The 25,364-nt window shown below is 37.6% G+C and overlaps 1 protein-coding gene across 1 annotated transcript in view; it reads left to right on the plus strand.

The window, feature by feature from the left end:
• The first annotated feature begins 3,136 nt into the window (after positions 1–3,136).
• Positions 3,137–25,364, plus strand: part of LOC125664210 (neprilysin-1-like) — a 39,859-nt gene continuing 17,631 nt past the window's right edge. Inside the window, exons 1-7 of the mRNA XM_048896888.2 lie at positions 3,137–4,218; positions 18,621–18,665; positions 21,035–21,196; positions 21,577–21,660; positions 22,492–22,697; positions 24,651–24,830; positions 25,146–25,232. Of these exons, the coding sequence (XP_048752845.1) occupies positions 3,963–4,218; positions 18,621–18,665; positions 21,035–21,196; positions 21,577–21,660; positions 22,492–22,697; positions 24,651–24,830; positions 25,146–25,232 (1,020 nt within the window). The 5' untranslated portion in view covers positions 3,137–3,962. The remainder of the gene's footprint in view (positions 4,219–18,620; positions 18,666–21,034; positions 21,197–21,576; positions 21,661–22,491; positions 22,698–24,650; positions 24,831–25,145; positions 25,233–25,364) is intronic.

The following is a 25,364-nucleotide window of genomic DNA, read 5'->3' on the forward strand; positions in this document are numbered from 1 at the left end:
GGACACACCAGAGGTGGGATCAGGTGCCTAGGAGGAGTAAGCATTCCCTGTCGACCGGTCACATCCGCCGTGAGCCCTATATCCTGATGATTATGTAAGTAAATTAAATAATTCAACACATGGAATTTAAATATTGATAATGATTTTTCAATTATGTTTATTATGAAGAAATCTTTGTATATAGTTACGAGAATATCAGCAACACTACAACACGCGGTGGTCTAGAGGTAGAGCGTCGGGGTTCGAATCCCGCGGCTGCAACAAACCAAAGTCGTTAAAACAGGTATTGACAGTTCCATCGTTAAACGCTTGGCATCAGGTGTGAATGTCACGGGTCTTCGGATATGACCTTAAAAACGGATGTCCCGTATCACAGTAAGTGTGGCACGCTAAAGAACCCTCACTGCTCAATGGCTGTAAGCTCCGAATAAGGCCTAAAATTGAAGCCCTTCACTGGTATTGATGACGTCTCCATGTGAGTGAAAAATGTTAAACAAGATACAATGAATCAACCATTTGTTGGAGAGGTGCTGATATCATGTGTTGGAGTGATGCTGATATCATATGTTGTAGTAATGCTGATATCACATGTTGTAGTGATGCTGATATCATGTGTTGCAGTGGTGCTGATATCATGTTGTAGTGGTACTGATATCATGTCTTGGAGTGGTGCTGCTGTCATGTGTTGTAGTGATGCTGATATTATGTTGGGGTGGTGCTGGTATCATATGTTGTAGTGATGCTGATATCATGTGCTGTAGTGATGCTGATATCATGTATTGGAGTGCTGCTGATATCATGTGTTATAGTGACGCTGATATCACGCGTTATAGTGGTGCTGATATCATGTGTTGCAGTGGTGCTGGTGTCATGTGTTGTAGTGGTGCTGATATCATGTGTTATAGTGCTGCTGATATCACGTGTTATAGTGATGCTGATATCATGTGTTGTAGTGATGCTGATATCATGTGTTATAGTGCTGCTGATATCATGTGTTGTAGTGATGCTGATATCATGTGTTGTAGTGATGCTGATATCATGTGTTATAGTGCTGCTGATATCATGTGTTATAGTGACGCTGATATCACGCGTTATAGTGGTGCTGATATCATGTGTTGCAGTGGTGCTGGTGTCATGTGTTGTAGTGGTGCTGATATCATGTGTTGTAGTGATGCTGATATCATGTGTTATAGTGCTGCTGATATCACGTGTATCATGTGTTGTAGTGATGTTGATATCATGTGTTGTAGTGATGCTGATATCATGTGTTGTAGTGATGCTGATATCATGTGCTGTAGTGGTGCTGATATCATGTGCTGTAGTGGTGCTGATATCATGTGTTATAGTGCTGCTGATATCATGTGTTGTAGTGATGCTGATATCATGTGTTGTAGTGATGCTGATATCATGTATTGGAGTGATGCTGATATCATGTGTTGTAGTGGTGCTGATATCATGTGTTGTAGTGATGCTGATAGCACGTGTTATAGTGGTGCTGATATCATGTGTTGTAGTGATGCTGATATCACGTGTTGTAGTGCTGCTGATAGCACGTGTTATAGTGGTGCTGATATCATGTGTTGTAGTGATGCTGATATCATGTGTTGTAGTGATGCTGATATCATGTGTTATAGTGGTACTGATATCATGTGTTGTAGTGATGCTGATATCATGTGTTGTAGTGCTGCTGATATCATGTGTTGTAGTGATGCTGATATCATGTGTTGTAGTGCTGCTGATATCATATGTTGTAGTGATGCTGATTTTATATGTTGGAGAGGTTTGGGGCTTGTAAAGGAATCTCATATCGCTCCCATTTCCAGTTAATGAATAGAGATGTAAATGTATTTTGTCATTGGTATAATTTTACTATAAATTTGTTTCTCTGAAAAACGTCGTATGCATACAAGTGGATTTTTTATCGGCAAACGCATACACAATTAGGATGTCACGTAGACCTATTACTTATCACGGACACACTAGTTTCGGGTTCAATGACATTGTGTTTGTTACATGAGAAGATATATACTCGGTTATATAATGAAAACATATTACACCCTTATTCTATCACATTACAGATAATTTTCTCCTCCGTCGTGGGTAATAATTTCACTTCGTGAAAAATATTCTGGACTATTGTCAGATATAGGTTATAATAATTGCACGACAAAAGATAATGAACAGTGTTCCTACAATCCACAAGGCGGTTGATACTTTCCAAGACTATTGCCCTTTCGCAAAAGAATCTCGGGAGTTTTCCATCCACGTACTAGTACTTGGTTACTGCCGTATATATCGTTAATGACGCTAAATCCGCTAGTTGTCTCCCTAAAAAATTCTACTTTACAGAACACCTTTCGATTGACTATTTATTTGAACAGCCAGTAAAGTAGTTCTAGCCTTTGGTAGAATTCGTAGTCTTTTAAATACATATGTACATCTTAAATAGAGGTGTAAAAAGAAATATTTCTGAATCACACATTTCAATTTGGAAGAAAATGCGTGGATGTTGAATAATAATAGTAGAAGCAAATATCTTGTCATCTGTTCTGGCTGCACTTAATTTTAGGATAAAAATCCAAAACACTAGATAGGAGCGTAACCTAGGATGAGTATTTCTGAAGGCATGACTAAAATAAGAAACACACTGCTTTGTAATAAAGAAAATATAACAGACGGAATTTCAAAAACCCCAACCAAAACAAACCCAGAATGTCTTTCTTACCAAACGTAATACCGTGTTCTGACAGCTAAATAATTCAATTTTTATGTGTTTAAAGTGAAACATCCTAATATTTTGGCACGGGTTCGTGATCCGGTATATGGCCACGATGCAAGAAGTTTTTACATGAAACAATAATTTACTCAATGAAAGTTATTTTTTTTTTATGAAAGTATATTATCAAAAAGTAGATAAGAAACAGGTCTGGTTAATTAAAATAAAACAAAATATGCGATAAAGTTGATGAAATACATTTTTATCATAAAAATACTACATTAACTGAATGAAGCGTGGCCACATAAATCTGCACGGGGTCGTTGTATATAGAAACCCTCTCTGTTATGTTGCGTAGTCATCTTAAATTTGTTAATAGCGAAATTCATTCATCTGTCACTCAGTTGTGCATTTATCATGGAAATGTCTACTGCGAATTTGGACCTAATGGCACGGGAGAGCTGACAGAACGCTTTTAGCTTCCCGCCTTATCTCTCCTCTTATGGTACTTTCCTGCGCTGCAATTTAAAAATCTCTCAGTGAAAACACAACTTACTATTCATTTCCAATCGATCGCGTAATGTGACGTTCTTTCGGAGATTTCATGTCGAATAAAACTAAAACTTATTGGAGCAAGAAAACAGGGTACTCTTAGGAAACTAGCAAAGAAGCGGTGATATTTCAACAACCATTGCTGTCAACCCGTCTGTGCCAATGGGAACTCGAGAAGTTTTCACCATTTAATTTCCGTGCTTGCATCTTGACAATTCCCTCTGTAGCGTAAAGGTGATCATCAATTCAACATTTACCTGAGACGTAGGCATTGATTACTCGTGGTGGAGTCTTCTCATCAACGTCCAATATCTACGCAGTGCTACAAACAATCTTATACCATGCGCTGCACTATTCTGAAAAGTACGCAGGAGCACGCTGACTTTGGAATACACTAGAGACGGTCGGCTTAACGCCCCAACTTAACCGCTTGCTATCGATGTGGTTGGACTTGCTGTTCATTTTCATTAATTTCAAATTCAGTGAGGGACGACTCAGGTCGTTCCTGTCAGTTTCGCATATAAACATTCTTGTTAATCGCTGATGATTGTCATTATGAATTTAGGAAGTTGGTTTAGCATATTTAATCGTCCCTAGAGTTAAAAATTTGGAATATCGCGCAATAAATGTCGCGAAAATTTGTAGTATTTGAATAGGACGTCGGATTCAGTTGTAGTTCCAATTTTATGAAGGAATGGAGCACTCCAAAGATTTTAATTGTAATGGAGCAGTTAAACACATCCCCGAGGAACGCGCACCTTGTTTAGAATCGAACATGAAAAATAAGAGGAATTCTGTGGAAAAAGTGGATGTGACAGTACATTTATATAACAATGCGGGGTGTTCAGGACTGTGGACTCCAAGGGAAAAATACTTGACTGTTGTTTGTATATTGCTGTTCTGTGCTTGTATTGCATTTATCGCTGTGGCATTCATCAGAGACCACCAAGGTAGGTTTTACATCCAAAGAAAGATATATATTTCAGTACCTTAGTATGCTCAGTTTACTTCCTGTTAAAATGGTGGGTTACATTTTCGAAAATGAAATGCCCCCTCCCCCAACAGCTATTAGAGAATTTTGTTGCTGTGTTAAAAAAGATGGTTATGCAACCTTGCTACAGACTTATGGAAACGATCATTAAAAGCGTTTTGTAATATTGTTTGGCTATTTTCACAGTTTCTGAATAAAATGTGTATGTACTACATATTTGAAATGACAAATTCTATAATGTGCAGGTCAACTGATTCTTACTATAGGCTTCATTTCATAGCGATTACAGCAAAAAGAAAACTGCAGCGAATATAACGATCTTACACGGGAGCGCTCGTTCGTGGGACACGCATATCTACAGTTCCATTATCGAGGGCAAGATAAGAATATGATGGAAAAATGTCACGTTTTACGACAGTACAGAATCAACATGTCACGTTAATCGGCATCAGAGCATTCTACTCCGCGTAACCGTGTCCAAGTATTCAAGAGAAGAAAAAAATCCTCAGATAGTTGTATACCCGTATTCAGATTTCTTAAGAACCTCTTTCTACATATCTATTACATTTTGATTCAAAAGAAAATGAAGAATAAATTTGCTAGATCCTCAGAATACATTCTGCTATGGTACTGTCGGATAACGTAACAATAGCGTTGGACTGTCGAACAATTAACAGTTCAAGGAATATCGGTCGGTGTATGTGACACTATTACATTTTATTAGCATTAACCTGTTTTGGAGTAGTTTTCCCGTGCTAAACACCGTGTTATGTTAGAAAATGTGATTACGACTAAGATTGTAAAACGAAATGAAGTTTGCGTATTTTTTCTATGTTCTGTGAATCGTTCTGTTCATGGACGCAAGTCACGCTCAGATACGGAACGAGAGGGTAAATTCATAGAATGTATCAAAGAATGTTTTTAAAAAAGCTTTTACCAGGTGTATTGATTTTAAATGATGAGAAAAACACTTTAAATCGTGCAAAATAGGAATTGTGACAAAATTAAATATTACTTGAGGTGAGGAAATCTTTCTTTAAGGTAATTTATGCCAATCGTTTAATGATTGCATGCGTGCTCTGGTGAAAAGTTTCCTTTTTGGTGACATCTGTTGCGATATGCTAATGATCTAATAATTCAACATTTTTCGGTAACATGAAACAAACATTTCTCAGACTGGGCCAATCGATTGGACGTGTAAATCCCATATAAAGTTTATCTTCTGGTTTGATGTTACACACTTAAATAGAAAGTTTGTCATTCTCCTGGGAACTAGGGGTAATTTTTGAATGCAATCGTTTAATGCCTGTTAGTTTGCAGATTTAAATGTATACAAATTGGATGTGTATCCTTAGCTTTGTGTGTTAAGACATCGGATGTGTCTGGATGCACTACAGGCATGCAGCTAATTGGCTCAGAATGAAGTATCCATCTTCTAAATTCTTTATGCTTAAAAGCCTTATCAAATGATTTTAAAAAAGTTTAGTATTAAATATTTAGAACGTTTAAACCATCGTTCAGTCATATGCGCGAATGTGATTTTTATGTAACGATGACAATGCACTTTAATATCTTCCCAGTTAGACGTGGGTAAGTAATATTTTACTCTGTGCACAAATTAAAGGTGGATGACTAAGACAGATGGCTTACGTGACCAAGTTACCAACACAGACCATTTCATTACATTTTATGCTCGTGTATATCTATACATGTAATGTACATATAGATAGATAGTATCACGTATCTAGGTCACCTAAGTCGCTCCGGTGACCTATTGCTATTTGTTTTTGTACGTCTTCTTCGTCCGTCGTGCATCGGTCGTAATTTTTAAAAAAATCTTTTCTTGGAACGGCTGAACTAATGTCAACCAATTTTGATATATAACATCTAAAAGGGGAACAACGATTGGGATTTTCGGGGACCCTGCATCCCTGGGGCCTGAGGGGTGTGACACCACACAGTCAAACTATTAGCATGATCGTAATAAGGAATAATCCCCCGACCAAATCTGTGAAACAAATGACCCCGGGGTAGAGCTAAGTCGGTCATACATTGAAAATGAATCATGTCTTAGAAAATCGTCTTTACTTCTGGACATCAAGCAGTCAAACTGTTGGCATGGTTATAATGAGCAATGAGTCTTATACCAAAATCTGTAAAATTCATGACCCCAGCGTTCAGGGGTCAGGGTGACACTAGATTGGTTATATACATTATGTATTGAAAATGCAAGAGAAAATCTTCTTCACTGCTGGACATCGTGTTTGTGGATTATGATGAGCATTGTGACATTTACAACCTCTGGGTTCAGGTGGCAGGGTGGGGCTTAGTTAATTAATCATATGTCGAAAATTCAATATAATTTAAAAAATGCCCCACCCCCTGGACATCACACAGGTAAACTGTTTGCATGATCACCTATAATGAGTTATGAGCCCTCTTTGAAAACCGTATGAAAATAATTTGCCATTTTAAAATTTAAATTACATAATTATAGAAAATTGTGTTTCGCTGAGATGTGAAAGAATTCTAAATTCTCAAATGAGTTATTATATCAATAAACAGCATATTTATCACCAATATACATTATGTTTATCATCTCGTACAATTATTAAACAAAGTATGCAAAAGCACACAGGTAAAAATTGATTTCTAAAGAATGAAAAATGTGCACACTCAGATGACGTTAAAACCCATGAGCCTCTTGTTCTAATTATTGACTGACTGATTTACATGAATATTTATGAATATTATCAGATGATTACTATTTCGTATTTCTCTATTATCAATTATCATTCATATGTCGATTCCGTATATCCCAACCACCGTGGTGGCCTAGAGGTTAGAGCGTTCGCCCCGCAAGCGGAATGCCGGGGTTCGAATCCCGGCCGCGACAGACCTAAGTCGGTAAAACAGGTAGTGACAGTTCCATCGCCAAACGCTCGGGATCAGGTGTGAATGTCACGGGTCCTCGGAGATGACCTTAAAAACGGATGCCCCGTGTCACAGTAGGTGTGGCACGCTAAAGAACCCTCACTGCTCAATGGCCGTAAGCACCGAGCAAACGCCTAAATTTGAAGCCCTTCACCGGTCTAGGTGACGTCTCCATATGAGGGAAAAATTCTCGAAAGAGACTTTAAACAAGATACAATCAACCACTTAATCTATATGTTCCAGTGAACTCAAAATAAAATACTCCAGAACCTCCCACATCCGTTTCGTACCGAGATATTTTATTAAACATAGATGCTAACGGCAAACTGACAACTCATCTTAATGACAACGGGATGACTTCAGCTTCTCCATCGACAACTTCTCATGTTCATGTAGCAATATTCCACTATCACCTGCTTATGGTGTCTATGTCTCTCAACTGATTCGATACACAAGAGCTTGTTCTGAGTATGATCAGTTTTTGCTACTGACAAATAAGTTGATGTTACAGGGGTTTCAACAGTCTCGTTTAAAGTCAGCATTTCGCAAATTCTAAATATCATAACAATCTATTAAGCTAATAAACCTGTCATTGGGTCAAATGCTGTCTGACTGTTTCATACCGATTTTTAAGCCGTTCTTAGCACACTGATTTTGACTACGGATAACTCCGTTTACCTAATCAAGATATAGGGCTCACGGTGGGTGTGACCGGTCAACAGGGAATGCTTACTCCTCCTAGGCACCTGATCGCGCCTACAGTATGTCCAGAAGTCCGTGTTTGCCCAACTCTTTAATTTGTATTCCTTATAGGAGTTCTGAGGTTGATCACCTTTCGTTATTCCACCTTTTCATCAATTAACTTTAAACTTGTATTCATATTTTACGTATATTTAAGGAATAAATGTCAGTTTTGAAAATACACGAAGATAAAAATTTCCACACACACGCCGACATACTTCCTGAGGCACATGCTTACATTCTACTTTCATTTCTGTCGGAATTCCGATTAAAATAGACATACTATAACGAGATTCATATCCGCATTATTGACAACTGCATCGCTTTTATAAGGAAATGGCTATCCACACAACTTGTAAAGATAGCAATGGCAAAAAACATTGGAAATGCAAATATTTAATTCTATTTGATCTTCGAGTATGAAATTGATTCAATTGGACAAATGCAGTATTAAGTCTTCAGCGATCAATGACTTTCTGTAGTGTAAATCTATAAACGTTGTCATTCTTCAAATGGACTATCACACTTGTTTTTTCACAATCAAAAATGATATGTCTGATGAAAGATTTAGTTTCGTTATAAAACAAATGACTTCAAAAAAGAGTTCATTGTAAAACGCGGTGCATCAATATCCTCATCATATTAGAGTTAAAGCTGGTGCCATTAGAAGGCAACTATGTCGTCATGGAAATCCAGCGGGATTTGGCGGAAATATTCCAGAGGTCTTTGACTTCCGCTTTCTTTGTAGTCAGGTGAAGCAAACAGACCAAACCATGTTTTTCTCTTTTCACCTAATGATACATCAATGAATTAATCCCGAGCTTGATTTCATTTTACTGGTAATAAGTGTCGCCTGGGTTGATTATTAGATTACGCATTCTCAGGTTTACACCGGACCGGAAACTGATCTCCGAGTGTAACTGTTGACATCGATCCCGATATCCTTTCCCTAATGGCGCCTTTGTTTACAAACATATTTTTCTAAGAGTGGGGTCTGGTTGGTAGGGCGCTCGGTTCGCGACCTTGAGACACGGGTTAGAATTTTTATCCCTGCGCCGCGTCAATTCCCAGACGTCTGACATATACGAAGTGACTGTTCCTTCGCGGAGCGCCTGGTAGTCAGGCTTATTGCGGTAATGCGGAGGCCCCGTGTCGCGGTAGTCAGGCTTATTACGGTAATGCGGAGGCCCCGTGTCGCGGTAGTCAGTCTTATTACGGTAATGCGGAGGCCCTGTGTCGAGGTAGGCGTTGGTACGATAAAAAAAATCCTCCCTGCTACGGTCTTGAGCATCATGTACAGGTCAATATTTGTGGCACTTCACCTACAGTTGGTGACGTATCAACTTCATTGTAAAGGTCTTGCTTGGGTTGGTTGCTTGTATATTGTGTAACATTTCTCTCGAGAATTTCTCACTCATGTGGAACGTAAAACAATAATAAAAGAAGACTGGGTATAATCATACCTGACTCCTTTAAATCGAATCTGCACACTGAAGCCAAACACAGCGAAAACAAAACAATAAACGCCCATTTAGGGTGAACAACACACTCGGAATCGGATATGGATGGAAAGTGGAGGATCTGTACAGTAATGTTTTGAAAATCAAAAATTCCAAGTTTACCTCCTTTAATTAAAAATGCAGATTTAGTAAAACGTCGAAACCCCTGATTAAGTTGGCATAAAAAGTTTGTTTTCTAATCTGAAGTTCGTGCGTTCGAATCTAGCAGGGGTTTTAATTTTCTTTCAGATTACGAGTACCTATATATTTTTATCTGTCCGTCTGCCTGCAAAAACTTTAACCTTGGCCATAACTTTTACGTGGATGTTGATAGGGCTCTCATATTTCACATGTGTATTTCTTTCTTTAGGTATCAACGTTTTTAATCTTTTGACCTTGGGGTTCGATCTACCTGTGAAAAAAACTCTTAACCTTGACCATTAATAATTTTGCAGCTATACAGAGGCATCAGTGTTTCACAAACACAACTTGATATGAAAATGAAATTGTCACTTTTAAGGATGTGGCAGACACACCTAGTGCTGTTATCATGAGCATGGAGTGTGGTGTTCAGCATCCAGGACGAAGCTAAATGGGTCATGTAGAGAAAATATGTTTTATCTTTAAAAATAATATTCTTTGCTCCAGAACACGTAATAGATTAACCAGAGTTATAATTATAATGAATATTGGATCTTTACCAAACTCATGAATCTGGTGACACCTGAATGTAGTGCCCAGGGCTCACATTATTACTCTGAATATTTACATTTGTCTTTGATATCGTTACATATTGTAACCATGAACGCGCTGTAGATATAAACAATGCTGGTATCATGATAAATATAGTACATCTATTTTTATAGCTGGGAATTCCGGCAGAAATGAAAGTAGAATGTAAATTTCAGTTTTGGTAACACGTGAGGGTATGAGCTGCTACACGTCATGCCAGCCTACTTTTCTGAAGCTCTAACTCTTTATAAAAAATGAAATTCTGTTGTTCTCCTGAACATTTAACAGAAAAACTAGGAATATAATTACAAGGCCTGCAAAATGTGTGTTTTATTTTACCTGTCCTCATTTTGGATGAACTGCATGAAACATCACACACACCGTTGCACAATTCTACAATGTACGAAATGATATACATACCGTATTTTACAAATTATTTTGATCCAAGAGTCAGGAAATTTGAATAAAGTGTGTTGGGCCGTATCTCCATGCATGCCGTTTTGAAATGTTTATTTGATAATTACCGAAGTAATGTTGTATTTTTGAACGCTTATTAGAAGTGTGTAGGGGTTTGTACGTGTGGTAGGTACTTATTAGAAGTGTGTAGGGGTTTGTACGTGTGGTAGGTACTTATTAGAAGTGTGTAGGGGTTTGTACGTGTGGTAGGTACTTATTAGAAGTGTGTAGGGGTTTGTACGTGTGGTAGGTACTTATTAGAAGTGTGTAGGGGTTTGTACGTGTGGTAGGTACTTATTAGAAGTGTGTAGGGGTTTGTACGTGTGGTAGGTACTCATTAGAAGTGTGTAGGGGTTTGTACGTGTGGTAGGTACTTATTAGAAGTGTGTAGGGGTTTGTACGTGTGGTAGGTACTTATTAGAAGTGTGTAGGGGTTTGTACGTGTGGTAGGTACTTATTAGAAGTGTGTAGGGGTTTGTACGTGTGGTAGGTACTTATTAGAAGTGTGTAGGGGTTTGTACGTGTGGTAGGTACTTATTAGAAGTGTGTAGGGGTTTGTACGTGTGGTAGGTACTTATTAGAAGTGTGTAGGGGTTTGTACGTGTGGTAGGTACTTATTAGAAGTGTGTAGGGGTTTGTACGTGTGGTAGGTACTTATTAGAAGTGTGTAGGGGTTTGTACGTGTGGTAGGTACTTATTAGAAGTGTGTAGGGGTTTGTACGTGTGGTAGGTACTTATTAGAAGTGTGTAGGGGTTTGTACGTGTGGTAGGTACTTATTAGAAGTGTGTAGGGGTTTGTACGTGTGGTAGGTACTCATTCTAAGTGTGTAGGGGTTTGTACGTGTGGTAGGTACTTATTAGAAGTGTGTAGGGGTTTGTACGTGTGGTAGGTACTCATTCTAGGTGCTACATGTAAAAGAGTAGTACGGGGCATAAATTAGTCAATCACAATTAAATGATTTTATCAGGTAAAATAGAATCGTACCGTGTTGGTTGTGATTAGTTTATGTTGATATATGAAGGACACTGGTACATTTTATCGCTATCATCATGCTATTCTATGTGAAAGTATTATTATCAATTATTTCACAGCCTGTTCTTGTAGATTAAGCAAAAACTATCGGTTAATAGGCTTATTACTTGCATTGCTTTTTTGTGTTTCTCCCTATCTCTACAAACGGTAATCTCCACTTATGTCCGTTGTGTATGGCCGTACGGTGTGTTCGCTTCTGTCCGTTGTGTATAGCCATACGATATACAGTAACAAATTTCCACTTATGTCCGTTGTGTATAGCCGTACGGTGCGTTTGATATACAGGAACACTTCTGTCCGCTGTGTATGGCCGTACGGTGCGTTCGCTTCTGTCCGTTGTGTATGGCCGTATGGTGCGTTCGATATACAGGAACAAATCTCCACTTCTGTCCGTTGTGTATAGGCCATACGGTGCGTTCGATATACAGAAACAAATCTCCACTTCTGTCCGTTGTGTATGGCCGTACGGTGCGTTCGATATTCAGGTGTATAGGCAATACGGTGTGTTCGATATATTGTAACAATGAAACTGGTGAACCTTTAGTTGAACCTTCAAAAGAGGCTAACCCTACATGCCATCCCCACCCCCGATATTCCTTTAACGTTTTACATTGACTTAATTGGTGTGAAAGTGCCATACAAACTTTTAAGTAGGGGAATTATAATGAGGGAAAAAAATCATATGCTACATTTTTAATAGAAGAAACAATTTTGAACAATGTGATCGAGTGCAAAGAAAGCGGTTTATCAAACCGAAAACTTATCGACGAGAAGTCGTTTGGCAATCCCTCCCTCCCAATCTTTACGAGAATTTAACACTGAGCAAATAGTCGACAGGAATCGATGATTTTAATTCGGAGAAGCCGTCCTCAGACATAAATTAATGATGTGGTCCGGCACCACGAACACCAGGTGGCAGTTCCCGATACTTATCACTTCCCGCGCTCCGTAAATCATTTCCAATATACCGGCACGGAGTCGGCTCACATTATATACAACGGTTTTGTTTGATTTTGATGCTGGTAGAAACTTGCTGGGAATGGATTTGATGTGTTGTCCGTTTTCTACGTCCCTTATCCTTTTATTTCATGGGTTGATATAATGCTTATCTAATTTTTGTTTGCTTAGGGCAATATCTTTATTTTAGAATATTTACATTTCCACTGTTTGTTGCTTTTGGTATCTTTACAAATTGCAATGCTAACCATTTCCTCATGAATGCGCTACAGATGTGAACAGTGCGCGTATGAATCTAGTATGTAGATCTAGTCCGGCTATTTTAATGGCTGGAAATTCCAACAGAAATGAAAGTAGAATATAAATTTTAAAAAAATCATTTATTATGAAGTAGTTATGAATTAGCGCTTCATGAAACATGCTGGCGTGAAGCGTTGTGCAGCACAGTATGCTTAGACATGAAATATCATTCTGATTTCAAATGAGCTTGTAAACTGACGATTGGTGTAGGGCTCACGGTGAGTGTGGTCAGCCTGAGATGTCACCTAATCCTACCTCTGGTGTGTCCAGGGGGCCTGTGTTGTTTGCCTTCACAGTCGCATTTTGATTTATTTATCTAACGAAGTCTGACTAATGAAGTATTCATTAAAGCACGGAATCGTTGAGAGAGAGAGAGAGAGAGAGAGAGAGAGAGAGAGAGAGAGAGAGAGAGAGAGAGCAGTTTGATCTCGACGAGAGAGAGAGAGAGAGAGAGTATGCACTGTATCAAATTCTATAACTGATATGATATATGGAAACTATTTTCCCGCGGCGCGTTTACAGTGCAGCAGCACCCCCTTTTTCGTTATTATGAGGTATTATATATATCTTAAACCCTAACAACTGATTAATGTCCCCTCAAAGTGGCAGTGTAACACTGCCTGCGCAGAGTATGAAATGAAGGCCATTTATGTTTCTTCAGATCGATAACAATATTTCAGAAGCAGGCGATTATTAATTAGCCATTACTACAAATTATTATCAATGCGTTTTGACGTCTACGGTGACAAGTAATTAGCGCAGACCGTATCGCCGTATACCCAAAACAGACGAGGAATACAGAGCGTGTTGCTGAATGAAAAAGGATGGCATGATCGCCGAACCTTTTCTAGATAAAAAAAAAGATGTTAATTATGCTTCTTTCTGATCAATAAAGTTTACAATCACAATCAATTTTTCAGTCTGTTTTTTATATGCATTATCATGCAATAGTACCAATATTGACATTTTCGCAGAAGTAACAATATGTGCTAAAATCATTTTTGTTTTGATGTAAAAAAAAAAAAAAAAAAAAAAAGTACTTTGATGTTGCAACCATTTATTTATTCATGAAAATGAGAACAGTCCCTGCGTCTAATGAAGGGAGGGTTACTTTCAGGTGTACAGTTCACGCACTGTTCCTACTCATGCGATATTAGAATGAACTCTTTTTTTTCTTCTTTTTTTATATTTTTACCAAAGTGCATTTCGTTTTGATGTTATTGTACGCTAGATTAATGATACGGTTTACTTTTAATTTCTTGTGCGATACACTACCTTCATTAATTCCTCATTTTGGGGGATGAAAGGCGAAGATAACGAACAGTGATCAATCTCATAACTCCTATAAGCAATACAAAACAGAGAGTTGGGCAAACACGGACCCCTGGACACATCAGAGGTGGGATCAGGTGCCTAGGAGGAGTTAGCATCCCCTGTCGACCCGTCACACCCGCCGTTAGCTCTATATCTTGATCAGGTAAACGGAGTTATCCGTAGTCAAAATCAATGTGCCATATACTGAAATTTTTTGAATAGCATACCACGTAGAGAGGCAGATTCTTGACTGAGACATGGAATGCACAACCTGAATCTATATTACTTATCTGCCTGGAGACTGTAACCAGAGCTGAAATTCAAGCAAATGCTCCCCGTATCATCTTCAAAATCTTTCTTTTTTTCCTCGTATGTGTACGATATCGTCCCTACATGTGATACACGTGATATCTGATATCATCCCTACATGTGATACACGCGATATCTGATATCCCTACATGTGATACACGCGATATCTGATATCATCCCTACATGTGATACACGCGATATCTGATATCGTCCCTACATGTGATACACGTGATATCTGATATCATCCCTACATGTGATACACGTGATATCTGATATCATCCCTACATGTGATACACGCGATATCTGATATCATCCCTACATGTGATACACGCGATATCTGATATCGTCATTACATGTGATATACGCGATATCTGATATCGTCCCTACATGTGATACACGTGATATCTGATATCGTCACTACATGTGATACACGCGATATCTGATATCGTCCCTACATGTGATACACGTGATATCTGATATCATCCCTACATGTGATACACGTGATATCTGATATCATCCCTACATGTGATACACGCGATATCTGATATCGTCATTACATGTGATATACGCGATATCTGATATCGTCCCTACATGTGATACACGCGATATCTGATATCGTCCCTACATGTGATACACGTGATATCTGATATCATCCCTACATGTGATACACGCGATATCTGATATCGTCCCTACATGTGATATACGCGATATCTGATATCGTCCCTACATCGTATATGTAACATATCAAACATATCATATACTTTATACCCTATATGTTCCGATTGTTATGGTATTTGTACATTGTGTGTATATGTACATATATATTATATCTTCTACATCGTATATCTGATATATCTCTTATATTGTATATGTAGGATATCTCTTCTGTATTGTATATGTAGGATATCTATGATATCTCTTCTGTATTGTATATGTAGGGTATTTGATATATCTTCTGTATAGTATATGTGGGATATCTATGATACCTGTATAGTATATGTAGGATATCTGATATATCTTCTGTATTGTATATGTAGGATATCTATGATATCTGTATTGTATATGTAGGATATCTATGATATCTGTATTGTATATGTAAGATATCTGATATATCTTCTGTATAGTATATGTAGGATATCTGATATATCTTCTGTATTGTATATGTAGGATATCTATGATACCTGTATTGTATATGAATGATGTCTATGATCTCAGAATCTCTCCTCCATCGTATCTGTATAATATCTATGATAACGCTCGTCAACCGTATACAGTGCTCCCTCGATAGATTGCCAACTTTTGTTTCAGACGAATTTGGGTAATAAAGCGGGGTGGCAATATAACGAATTCACCCTTACGGACAATTCACTGAACAATCAATAGAAATTCAATACCATACCGTTATGTGGACTCCATTAAATTATCTTGAGTTCATTTCTGCAATTATTAGTAATCAACTCTGCCACCTGAATGCCTTGTCCAAACTGTCACACTTCCCTGGACCGCTATCAAATGCAGGTGTGATTACCGATGGGTGTTAGGTAATTGACATTATTATCGAGGGTAAACCCTATAAAATTTGACCATTTGTTTGTGAAAATCAGTGGCAAGTGGCATTATGCGGGGTTTACATTATAACACGGGTGTTAACATGGGAGGAAATCCGTTCTTTAGGATTTCAGGCAATAAGCATTATAACGGGGGTGGGGGGGTGGGCAATATATCGAGGAACACTGTATGTAGATGGCAGAGACAGTTCTTTTGGTTCTGAAACATGTGGGTAGAAGGTATACATCAAAGTCAGATTATGACAGACTAATGAAAAATCATATTCCCCTTTTATGTCAATATTTGCATTTCATATTGGTGTAGTTAATAGATTATGACCCTAAATTACATGTAATCTATACATACTGGTGCTGGTGTACAAAACATGCTCTGAGCAGGTGCCCTTTTCTCGCTTTAATTTTCTCTCATCTGGGCTAATCCGCACCACCCCCACAGTACCGTGCGAGGGGATTTAGACACTGTGCACAATCAAGAACCCTGTCTTCCCTTCTTGAATATCTACCTTTCATATGGGGCCATTTACCTTCCCTCTTAGCTACATCCCATGCATGTCTTCAACAACTAACCACGTGTCTTAGTTTCGTATTTGCACCCATCTTCCGGGTATATGCTAGGAATCGTGGTGACGCCTACATGTTGCATATAAACTTTTTCATTAAGCATTCAGCTACACTTGACATGTATCCTAAAATTATTGTATACATTTTTATACATGTATTATCACTTCAAATATGGGGTATTTCTATTTTTGACGAATACCGGGCCTATAGTGCGAAAAGTGTCCCCTGTCGGTCCTATAGTGCGATAGTGTCCCCTGCTACCTGTATGTTATATTCGGCTTTGCAGTCTATAAATAGGTCGTTTGAAGAAGATCTAGTGAATCTGAGATGATTGTTTCCTTGTCCTCCTGTTTATTGTCAGACAAGCGTTTTGAATGTAGACCAATTTCCTTTCCCTGTGGACGGGTTATTGCTGATCTTTCGAGGTTAATCCTTGATGTGTGTTGTTTCATTTGACACAAGGGGGATCTCCGTCTAATTGCATTCCTTCCTGGTCTTAGCTTATTGTCATTTTAATCTCACGCAAACCTATTTGACAGAATTGATTCTATATTCTATCACACTTCGTGACCTTGAACCAGTTTGTTTTTGCATAATTCTAGTACAAGCTTAACATTTTCTTTGGAGATATCATATTTTATTTAAAGAAGAAGAAAAAAGAAGAGTAGCTGCCTAAAAATTGAAATAGCAATTTAGATAGAAATTAGATATAATTTTTGGTAAAAACATGTTTGTTTTCATGAATGTAGAAATTTATGAAATAGTATTATATCTGTAAATTGTATTTAAATGCATCTTTTGAATTATTCTGAAAACGTCCACGAACCTAATAAACCGGCAGTCACTAAGGAGTTCGTATCAAAGAGCTTAATTCATGTCATTCATTTAAAAATATTCAGTACGGTTATAAAAAAAATTCAAAAAGCTGTTGCCTTAAATATTCGACGTATTTGAAATGGATTGAAATGAATTCCTAGAAAATGACGTTGAAATCATTAAAATTAAACATTGTAATTTGATAAATAAAAACCCCGTACACCTTCGTAATGGATGCTTACCTGTCTATGAAGGCGTAAGCCTTCCCTGCATAAATATTCATTAAAGTATGTTATCATCGAATAATTAATAATGGCAAATAACAACTGCTTTATGCAAAGCTTGAATATTTTTTAAAAGCCTTTAACATAGGTGCAGCAAAAAATAAAATGAAACAACTAAAACAAAAATTAACTCGGGCCATTAATTGAACCCCAAACGTTATGTCATTTCTTCAGTTTCCCTGTGCTATTCGATTGATCATGTTCACAACATAGACGACTAGAATACTTGTAAGACATTGGGATCTGCACGAGGAAGTGTGGCGGTATCTGTGACGTCACAGAAAAGAGAAACATACATTTACATTACAGACAGAGCAGCACGTGACAATGAAACAGACACTCTCCACGGATTGCGTGTTCCTCCGCCACTTATCAATTGCCTTGATAGTATTCACTTTCTCATATGAAACTTTTATGGATTGTTGTTTTGTTTTTTTATCTAGGAGGTCTGGGGTGTCAAGCTGTCAAACAGAACTTTAAGCTAGACAGACACCCAATCTGGTTCATAGCACTTCTTTGTCGATTTAATTCCTTGTTTACCATAGTCACGGACTGTATCATCTCGATTTCTTCTGCTCATTAACATAGAAAATATTGAAAATTATTTATGCAATTCGGAGATTTATTCTCAAATGTAAGACACGCTTTAATAGTTCATGACTGTTTTTATAACATTAAAATTGATTTATGAGTGCCGAAGGTCGGGGTCTCTGATCATGTACAGGACCCAGGAAGTCATGGAACTTTGACAGTTGTTACCGTCTCAAAGTTATCCACGTGCCTCCTTAATTCATTGTCAATCAGAATCACGAAATGGTTCGACCTACTGTCAATAATTGTCTATCTTTTTTTTGTAGATACGACATCAAATGTTTGTTTAACCAAAGATTGCATTGAAACCGGTAAGTAATCCAACATTTTTCAGGAGCCTGAAACCATTGGTATATTCAACCTCAGATAAATAATTGATATAAAACGCCAGTCAAGAAAAATGGGTAAATGTTTGGACTTTTTGGAATTACTCTCATACACCTGTAGACCGAAATAAATGCATTGAATGATATTACGTCTTGGAAATCTGTTCTGAATTGAGACAATCATATCCAATACATGGACTGCCCAACAAATTAATATCAATCAAAGAAAAATCTCGAACATTCTCAAAATATGATCTCAGTTCAGGACAACCAGGCCATAAAGAATTTAAACACGGAATATATATATTGAATAGCAGGACAAATATTGCAGACTGTCGTACACATTTCCAGAATTCTTGGAATTCCAAAACACGGTGATCGACATTAAAAGTGTTAAGAAGGTCGTCTCTGAAACGGCAAAACGTTTAGAGGGCATGCGCATAATTAACTTGTAGAATTCTAATAGTATTGGCGGCCATGCTATATTATAGGACAACGATCCTGATTTTATTGCGATTATTAGATAAGAACTCTGCTTCCTGGATAACGATTTTTAGCTCACTTGATCCGAAATCGTCCGTCGTGTGTTTGTAATTTTTCACATTCAGAATAACTGCAAATTTCAACCAGAGTTGGTATACATCTTGGTTGGGTAAAAGGGGTTCAAGCTATTCAGTTGAAGGACCATACTTAAGTGATAGTAAAAGCATAATTGGGTGCTCAACAAAAAGGTCCATATGTCGTATACTTAAGCTCAGCAGTTTAACTTCCGGTGTAGAACGTCTATTGATATCACTGCTACAACGACACAAAAATGAATCATTGATGCATATTTAGTTTGCCAATTAATAATGTCTATTTGATTCTTGATAAGAGTTACTACTTGCACCTATTATGGCTCTGTCCGGTTCGTGGAATTCTGTTTTGAACATGCTTGTAATTCAATTACACATATTTGTCTGCATATCAATTTGACACAATGTACTCTTGGCGATATTTATGTAGAGCTTTAAACCCAAATCCATGACCCCGCGGTGAAGGATTGAAGCTTTTCCTATGATATATTCCTATGTTAAACGGCAAATCCTATTGTTGGTTAAGGCCCCTCGTTTGAACAAACACATATCCCCTTTACCCACGAATACTTTGTAAAACGCTTGTTTTTAATTGACCAAATGATTCCTGAGAATTTGGTCGAGAATCTTACGGTAATAGTTTACAATACACCGCGAAAAATTCTCTATTATTATGTTTTTACGTGAAGTGAACTAAATATTGTTTACAGAACAATTGAAACAGAAGATGTACGACCGGTCTATAGAGGATGCCGATTCCTCCTATGCACCCAATCCCGCCTCTGACATACCCACGGGCCCACGTTTGCCCTATTTTTTATGGGGTTTATGAGATTGACCACTGCTCGTTATCTTCATTTATCAATATCCAAAATGCTGTCTGATTTGTTTCATACAAATTGTCAGGCCGTTCTTGGCACACTGATTTTGACTACGGATAATTCCTTTTACCTGATCAAGATGTAGGGCTCACAGCGGGTGCGACCGGTCGCCAGGGGATGGTTACTCCTCCTAGGCATCTAATCCCAGCTCTGGTATATCCAGGGGTCTGTGTTTGCCCAACTCTCTGTTTTGTATTGCTTATAGGAGTTATGAAATTGATCACTGTTCATTATCTTCACCTTTCATAAGGCAACTTCCGTATATAGATACATGTATTGTAAATATTACATTTTTGTCAGATTGTGACCTTTTTGTGAAAAACCAAAAGGGTACAACTTGTCATATCAGTGTGCAAGTATCCTCATGTGGTGTAGATTCGCATCTGTTTATACCACGAGTCTGGTGCCTAGGAATGTCTGCTTTTAGAGTTAATGCTATACATTGGAATTTGTAGAAAAATTCTTCAGAATTAAGTTGCAAGCATAGTTATATAGCGTATATTCTTTGTTCACTGAGCGCGATCCTTGGAGCCAGGGTGAGGCCACAGTAAATGTGAAGGTAAGCGTTGTGGCCCATGGACCGCCTGTTTTTATACCAGTCATGAAAAATGATGGTAATGTCGTGACCTTGATGTCTCGGAAGCACAACATCTATTTACCTGTCATTTACTTCCGAGGAATCATAATCCGGAACAATATCAATTCCAAACAGTTCAGAACGGGGTTTTCTCTTTGATCATTACTTCGTCATTGTGTAGTTCCGTCGGCATAAATCTTAATTAGGACATGTCAGCGCAAAAAGGCTCAAAACAACGGTAATGTTTTGGTCTTTTAATCAACTATAATAGACCAACTAAGCTATAACATACACAGGTCTGTTTTCTTTTTTTGCCAACAGCTTCGCAGCTTCTGGAGTCTATGGACCCAGCCACAGATCCCTGTCAAGACTTCTATCAATACGCCTGTGGCAACTGGAACAAAAAACACATCATTCCGGACGATCGGCCAAGTTTTAATACGTTTGAGAAGCTTCACGACGATTTACAAATCAAACTCAGGAGTGAGTGCAGTTCTCCATCATAATGTCAGTCTGCTTATTTTGATTGTAGACGACTTTTGAGCGATTTTTTCTGGTCTACTGAATATATTGAACTATTTTTCTTAAAAGTAAATTCTGAGAAAATACAAATTACGTCTCATATAGCGAGAAAGTAATTATTTGGGAAACAGAAAAATAAATCTATATTATGTTGATTTCGCAAAAAATAAATCTACGTGAAGATTTTCAGATAGACGGTAATGTACTGAAAGAATTTTGTAATGAAGATACATTCCAAGCTTTTCAATAATTGTAAAAGTCAAATCCTGAAATAAGTTTTTCAATTACACTCGGCATGGTGAATCTCCCGGATTAGTACTGTGTTGTCTCTTTGTGGGTAGGTTTATTAGAGGAGGGAGCACGAGACTACGACAGCGTCGTGACATCAAAGGCCAAGCGCTTATACCGATCCTGCGTCAACACGAGTAAGTGCTAATCACCACTGATTAACGGGGGGACTCACGGGAAGGCTGCCACTGACATTTAATGAAACAGAAGCAGCGAAATATTAGAGAAATTATCATCTTGTAAGATAATGGTTCACGATGTTGCACTATCTCGTCCAAATTCTGTCATCAATACTCAAAAAGACATGTAAAAATAGAGGTAAAGGCCACTCTTTCTAGCAGTATTGCTTGACTTACAATCTTTTACCCTAGTGTGAAATATTTCTGAAATTAATTGTATTAAATTAGACTCGGTGGGTGATATTTCACAGTTAATCCTAGTAAAGTCAGCCTTCCACGGAGAACTTCCGTCAGCGGGATCCGATAATCTTCAGGAACGGTATCGTACAGAGCGTTGCTGTTAACAAGGAAACTTAATGGATTTGTCAATGAGAAAAAAAAATCAGAGTTTTAAAAATTTATTATGCAAGCATTCATCTTTTTTGCACCAAAAAAATACAAAAAACCCCGATAGAATAGGTAATGATGTTTACTCAAAAATACATGTATGCACCTATGAATATTAGATTATATTTTGAAATTCCGAAATGAGTTTCGAATTTAAATAGGCGACAGCAAATGGTAAAGAAGTTTGATTACGTACCTATTACAATATCAAAATGCGCAAACACAAACATATAGGCTATTATATTAGAGATATGTTTATTTTCAAGGAAAATTCTCAGATTATTTTGATTAATTTAATGTAACAATCATCTACCGTGTTATCGGTCTCTGCTATTGATAGATGACTGAGACATTTAATAAGGATCTCTGCTGTGAAGAGCTTTCTTACAATCTTAAACGTAGGTAGAATAGAAGCGGTGGGCGACGTTCCCCTGCGTCGAGTGATTGCCTTGCTTGGGGGCTGGCCAGTGGTGGAGAAAACCTGGAATGGGGACCATTTTCTGATTGAAGATGTTTTGGGCATAGTGAGGGCCAACTTTACCAGCAGCACCATCCTGTTCTGTTCTGTGGCGGCAGACGATAAAAATTCCTCATCCAACATTATACAGGTTAACATAATTTTGTGCAGTTAATTTCAGTTCTAAATGAATATGTTCAACAATACAGGTTAAGAACCTAGCATGTGGGAAAATTCACCTTATACATGCACATAAATTGTGTGAGACCGAGATATAAAAAAAAAACCCGGTGCCGACTGAATTACCATAATGCGTTATGTAATCCCTAGATTATTTGTATCATGTAGAGATGTATGGCACGACAGCTCAAGGTGTCAAAAAACGTACTTTTGTATTAAACTGACAGAGCCTCGGTTCTTTCTACAACAATTTCATCGCTGATGGAGTATTATATTCTCTGGTTATATAAGCTTCTTATAAGGCTGAACAACGTGCGAACTTGAAGAAAGGTAGATTAAAGGTGTAGTAGTCTTATTTGAGAGATAGGAGATTGATTTTTGAAACGGCAAAGGAAAATAGTGTACACATATAATTTTTTTTATAAACTATTAAATAATCTAAAGAACAGAAAACACTAATATGCCGGTATTGGCACTATTGTCCCCCGCTGCAACGCAGAAGGGGACATAAGAACATCGGTGTCCGTCCGTCCCACTTGAGTTTATCATATTGCACGACCATCTTCATTCTACAAATGTTACAGGAGTTATGGAACTTTGTTGAATTTGTGCATGCCGCACTATAGGTACACTGTGGACGCAACTCCGACGAAACCGCTCAACAGATTTAGTTAAAATTTATCGCTGAATATATAACTTAATATTGATTACACAGATTTAGTTAAAATTTATCGCGGAATATATAACTTAATATTGGTTACACAGATTTAGTTAAAATTTATCGCTGAATATATAACTTAATATTGATTACACAGATTTAGTTAAAATTTATCGCGGAATATATAACTTAATATTGATTACACAGATTTAGTTAAAATTTATTGCTGAATATATAACTTAATATTGATTACACAGATTTAGTTAAAATTTATCGCTGAATATATAACTTAATATTGATTACACAGATTTAGTTAAAATTTATCGCTGAATATATAACTTAATATTGATTACACAGATTTAGTTAAAATTTATCGCTGAATATATAACTTAATATTGATTACACAGATTTAGTTAAAATTTATCGCTGAATATATAACTTAATATTGATTACACAGATTTAGTTAAAATTTATCGCTGAATATATAACTTAATATTGATTACACAGATTTAGTTAAAATTTTGTAGGGTAGATGGTCACTCATACTGTATGGTCATTTTGATTCGACACATTTTGCAGGAGTTATGGGACATTTTTGAATTTGCACATGCTACATTATAGGACTAGCTACATTGTAGGAACTGCTGTACAAATTTTGTTCCAAGTTTGCAGGATTGTAATCACAATATGTAGTTGATATTATTACACCGCGATTTCGAATCGACAAATTTTCGATTACATTGCGGTAATATCGGCATGTTCTCGATTTAACACTTTCTACGATATCGTTTCATTGTTTCATAAGTGTACATCGCGGTGGCTCAGTGGTAACAGTGTTTGCTTCGTAAGAGGGATGTTGTGAGTTTGAGTCCCGCTTGTTCCATTACGGCGTCAAACCGAAGACGTAAAGATGGGTAGAGATGTATCTCTCATCAAACGCTCGGCAATTAGAAATGAGCGTCACGAGTCTTTCGGAAATGACCTTAAAACGGAGGTCCCGTATGATGGAGAATATTGGTATGTTAAAGAGACCTGTTGCTACGACCTTCAGCGCTATAAGCTTGTATCTAAATTTGTGGTACTTCACCTAGAATAGATGATGTCTCAATACGAGTGAAAAACATTCGATGTAACTCTTTATATTCAGAAATATTACATGTAGGTGCGAGTATGGCCGAATTTTATAGTTAATTACTGGCCAGTTCTGCAAATGTTCGTGTAAATACCTGGTAAAATTAATGGCTAGCATACTTGCATCTTCTGCAGATAGACCAGCCGGACTTTGGGATGCCGAGTCGCGAATATTACCTTCATGATCCGGGATCCGATTACATCCGGGCCTATCTACAATATATGATAGACACCGCAATTCTTCTTGGGGCCAATCCGACGGATGCCGAGAGAGAAATGAAACAAGTGTTTCAGTTTGAGACGAAAATCGCCAATGTAAGTATCGAGCATTAATACTCTTTACGAAATTTCATGATGAAAGGTAGTTCATGCTTTCATGGAATATTGTATGCACGTATTCATACTCACTGCTGATTAATCACAATCAGAAAACGAAAGTCTGGATTTCATTTCAAGCATTGGTAGCTGTGACAACGAGTCTTTAAAGAATCTTTAGTGCCAGTGTTTACTACGTGAGATACGTACACAAAAGAACTTTGGTTGTAACTCAGGAGGAATCGTCCAATTATTGTTTCTTAATCACGGCTTCATTAAGTAAAGGTTTCTAACTTCTTCGTCCGTGTAATGTAGATAACCAAGCCGTCGTCAGAGAGACACGACACAGGCGCCATCTACAATAAAATGTCCATCGGAGACCTGCAGAGAGATGTTCCCAAAGTAAGTTCACTGTTAGAATGAAAAATCGAAAAAAAAAATAACACCCCAAAAACCCTGCTGTTTCCTGAGATAATCTAAAATATTGCTCCGTTCCTTTTTAAAGCCGTTTTCTAATACTATTGTTGTTGTCAT

Source organism: Ostrea edulis, chromosome 1 (genome assembly GCF_947568905.1).
Source record: "Ostrea edulis chromosome 1, xbOstEdul1.1, whole genome shotgun sequence".
NCBI classification, from domain to species: Eukaryota; Metazoa; Mollusca; class Bivalvia; order Ostreida; family Ostreidae; genus Ostrea; species Ostrea edulis.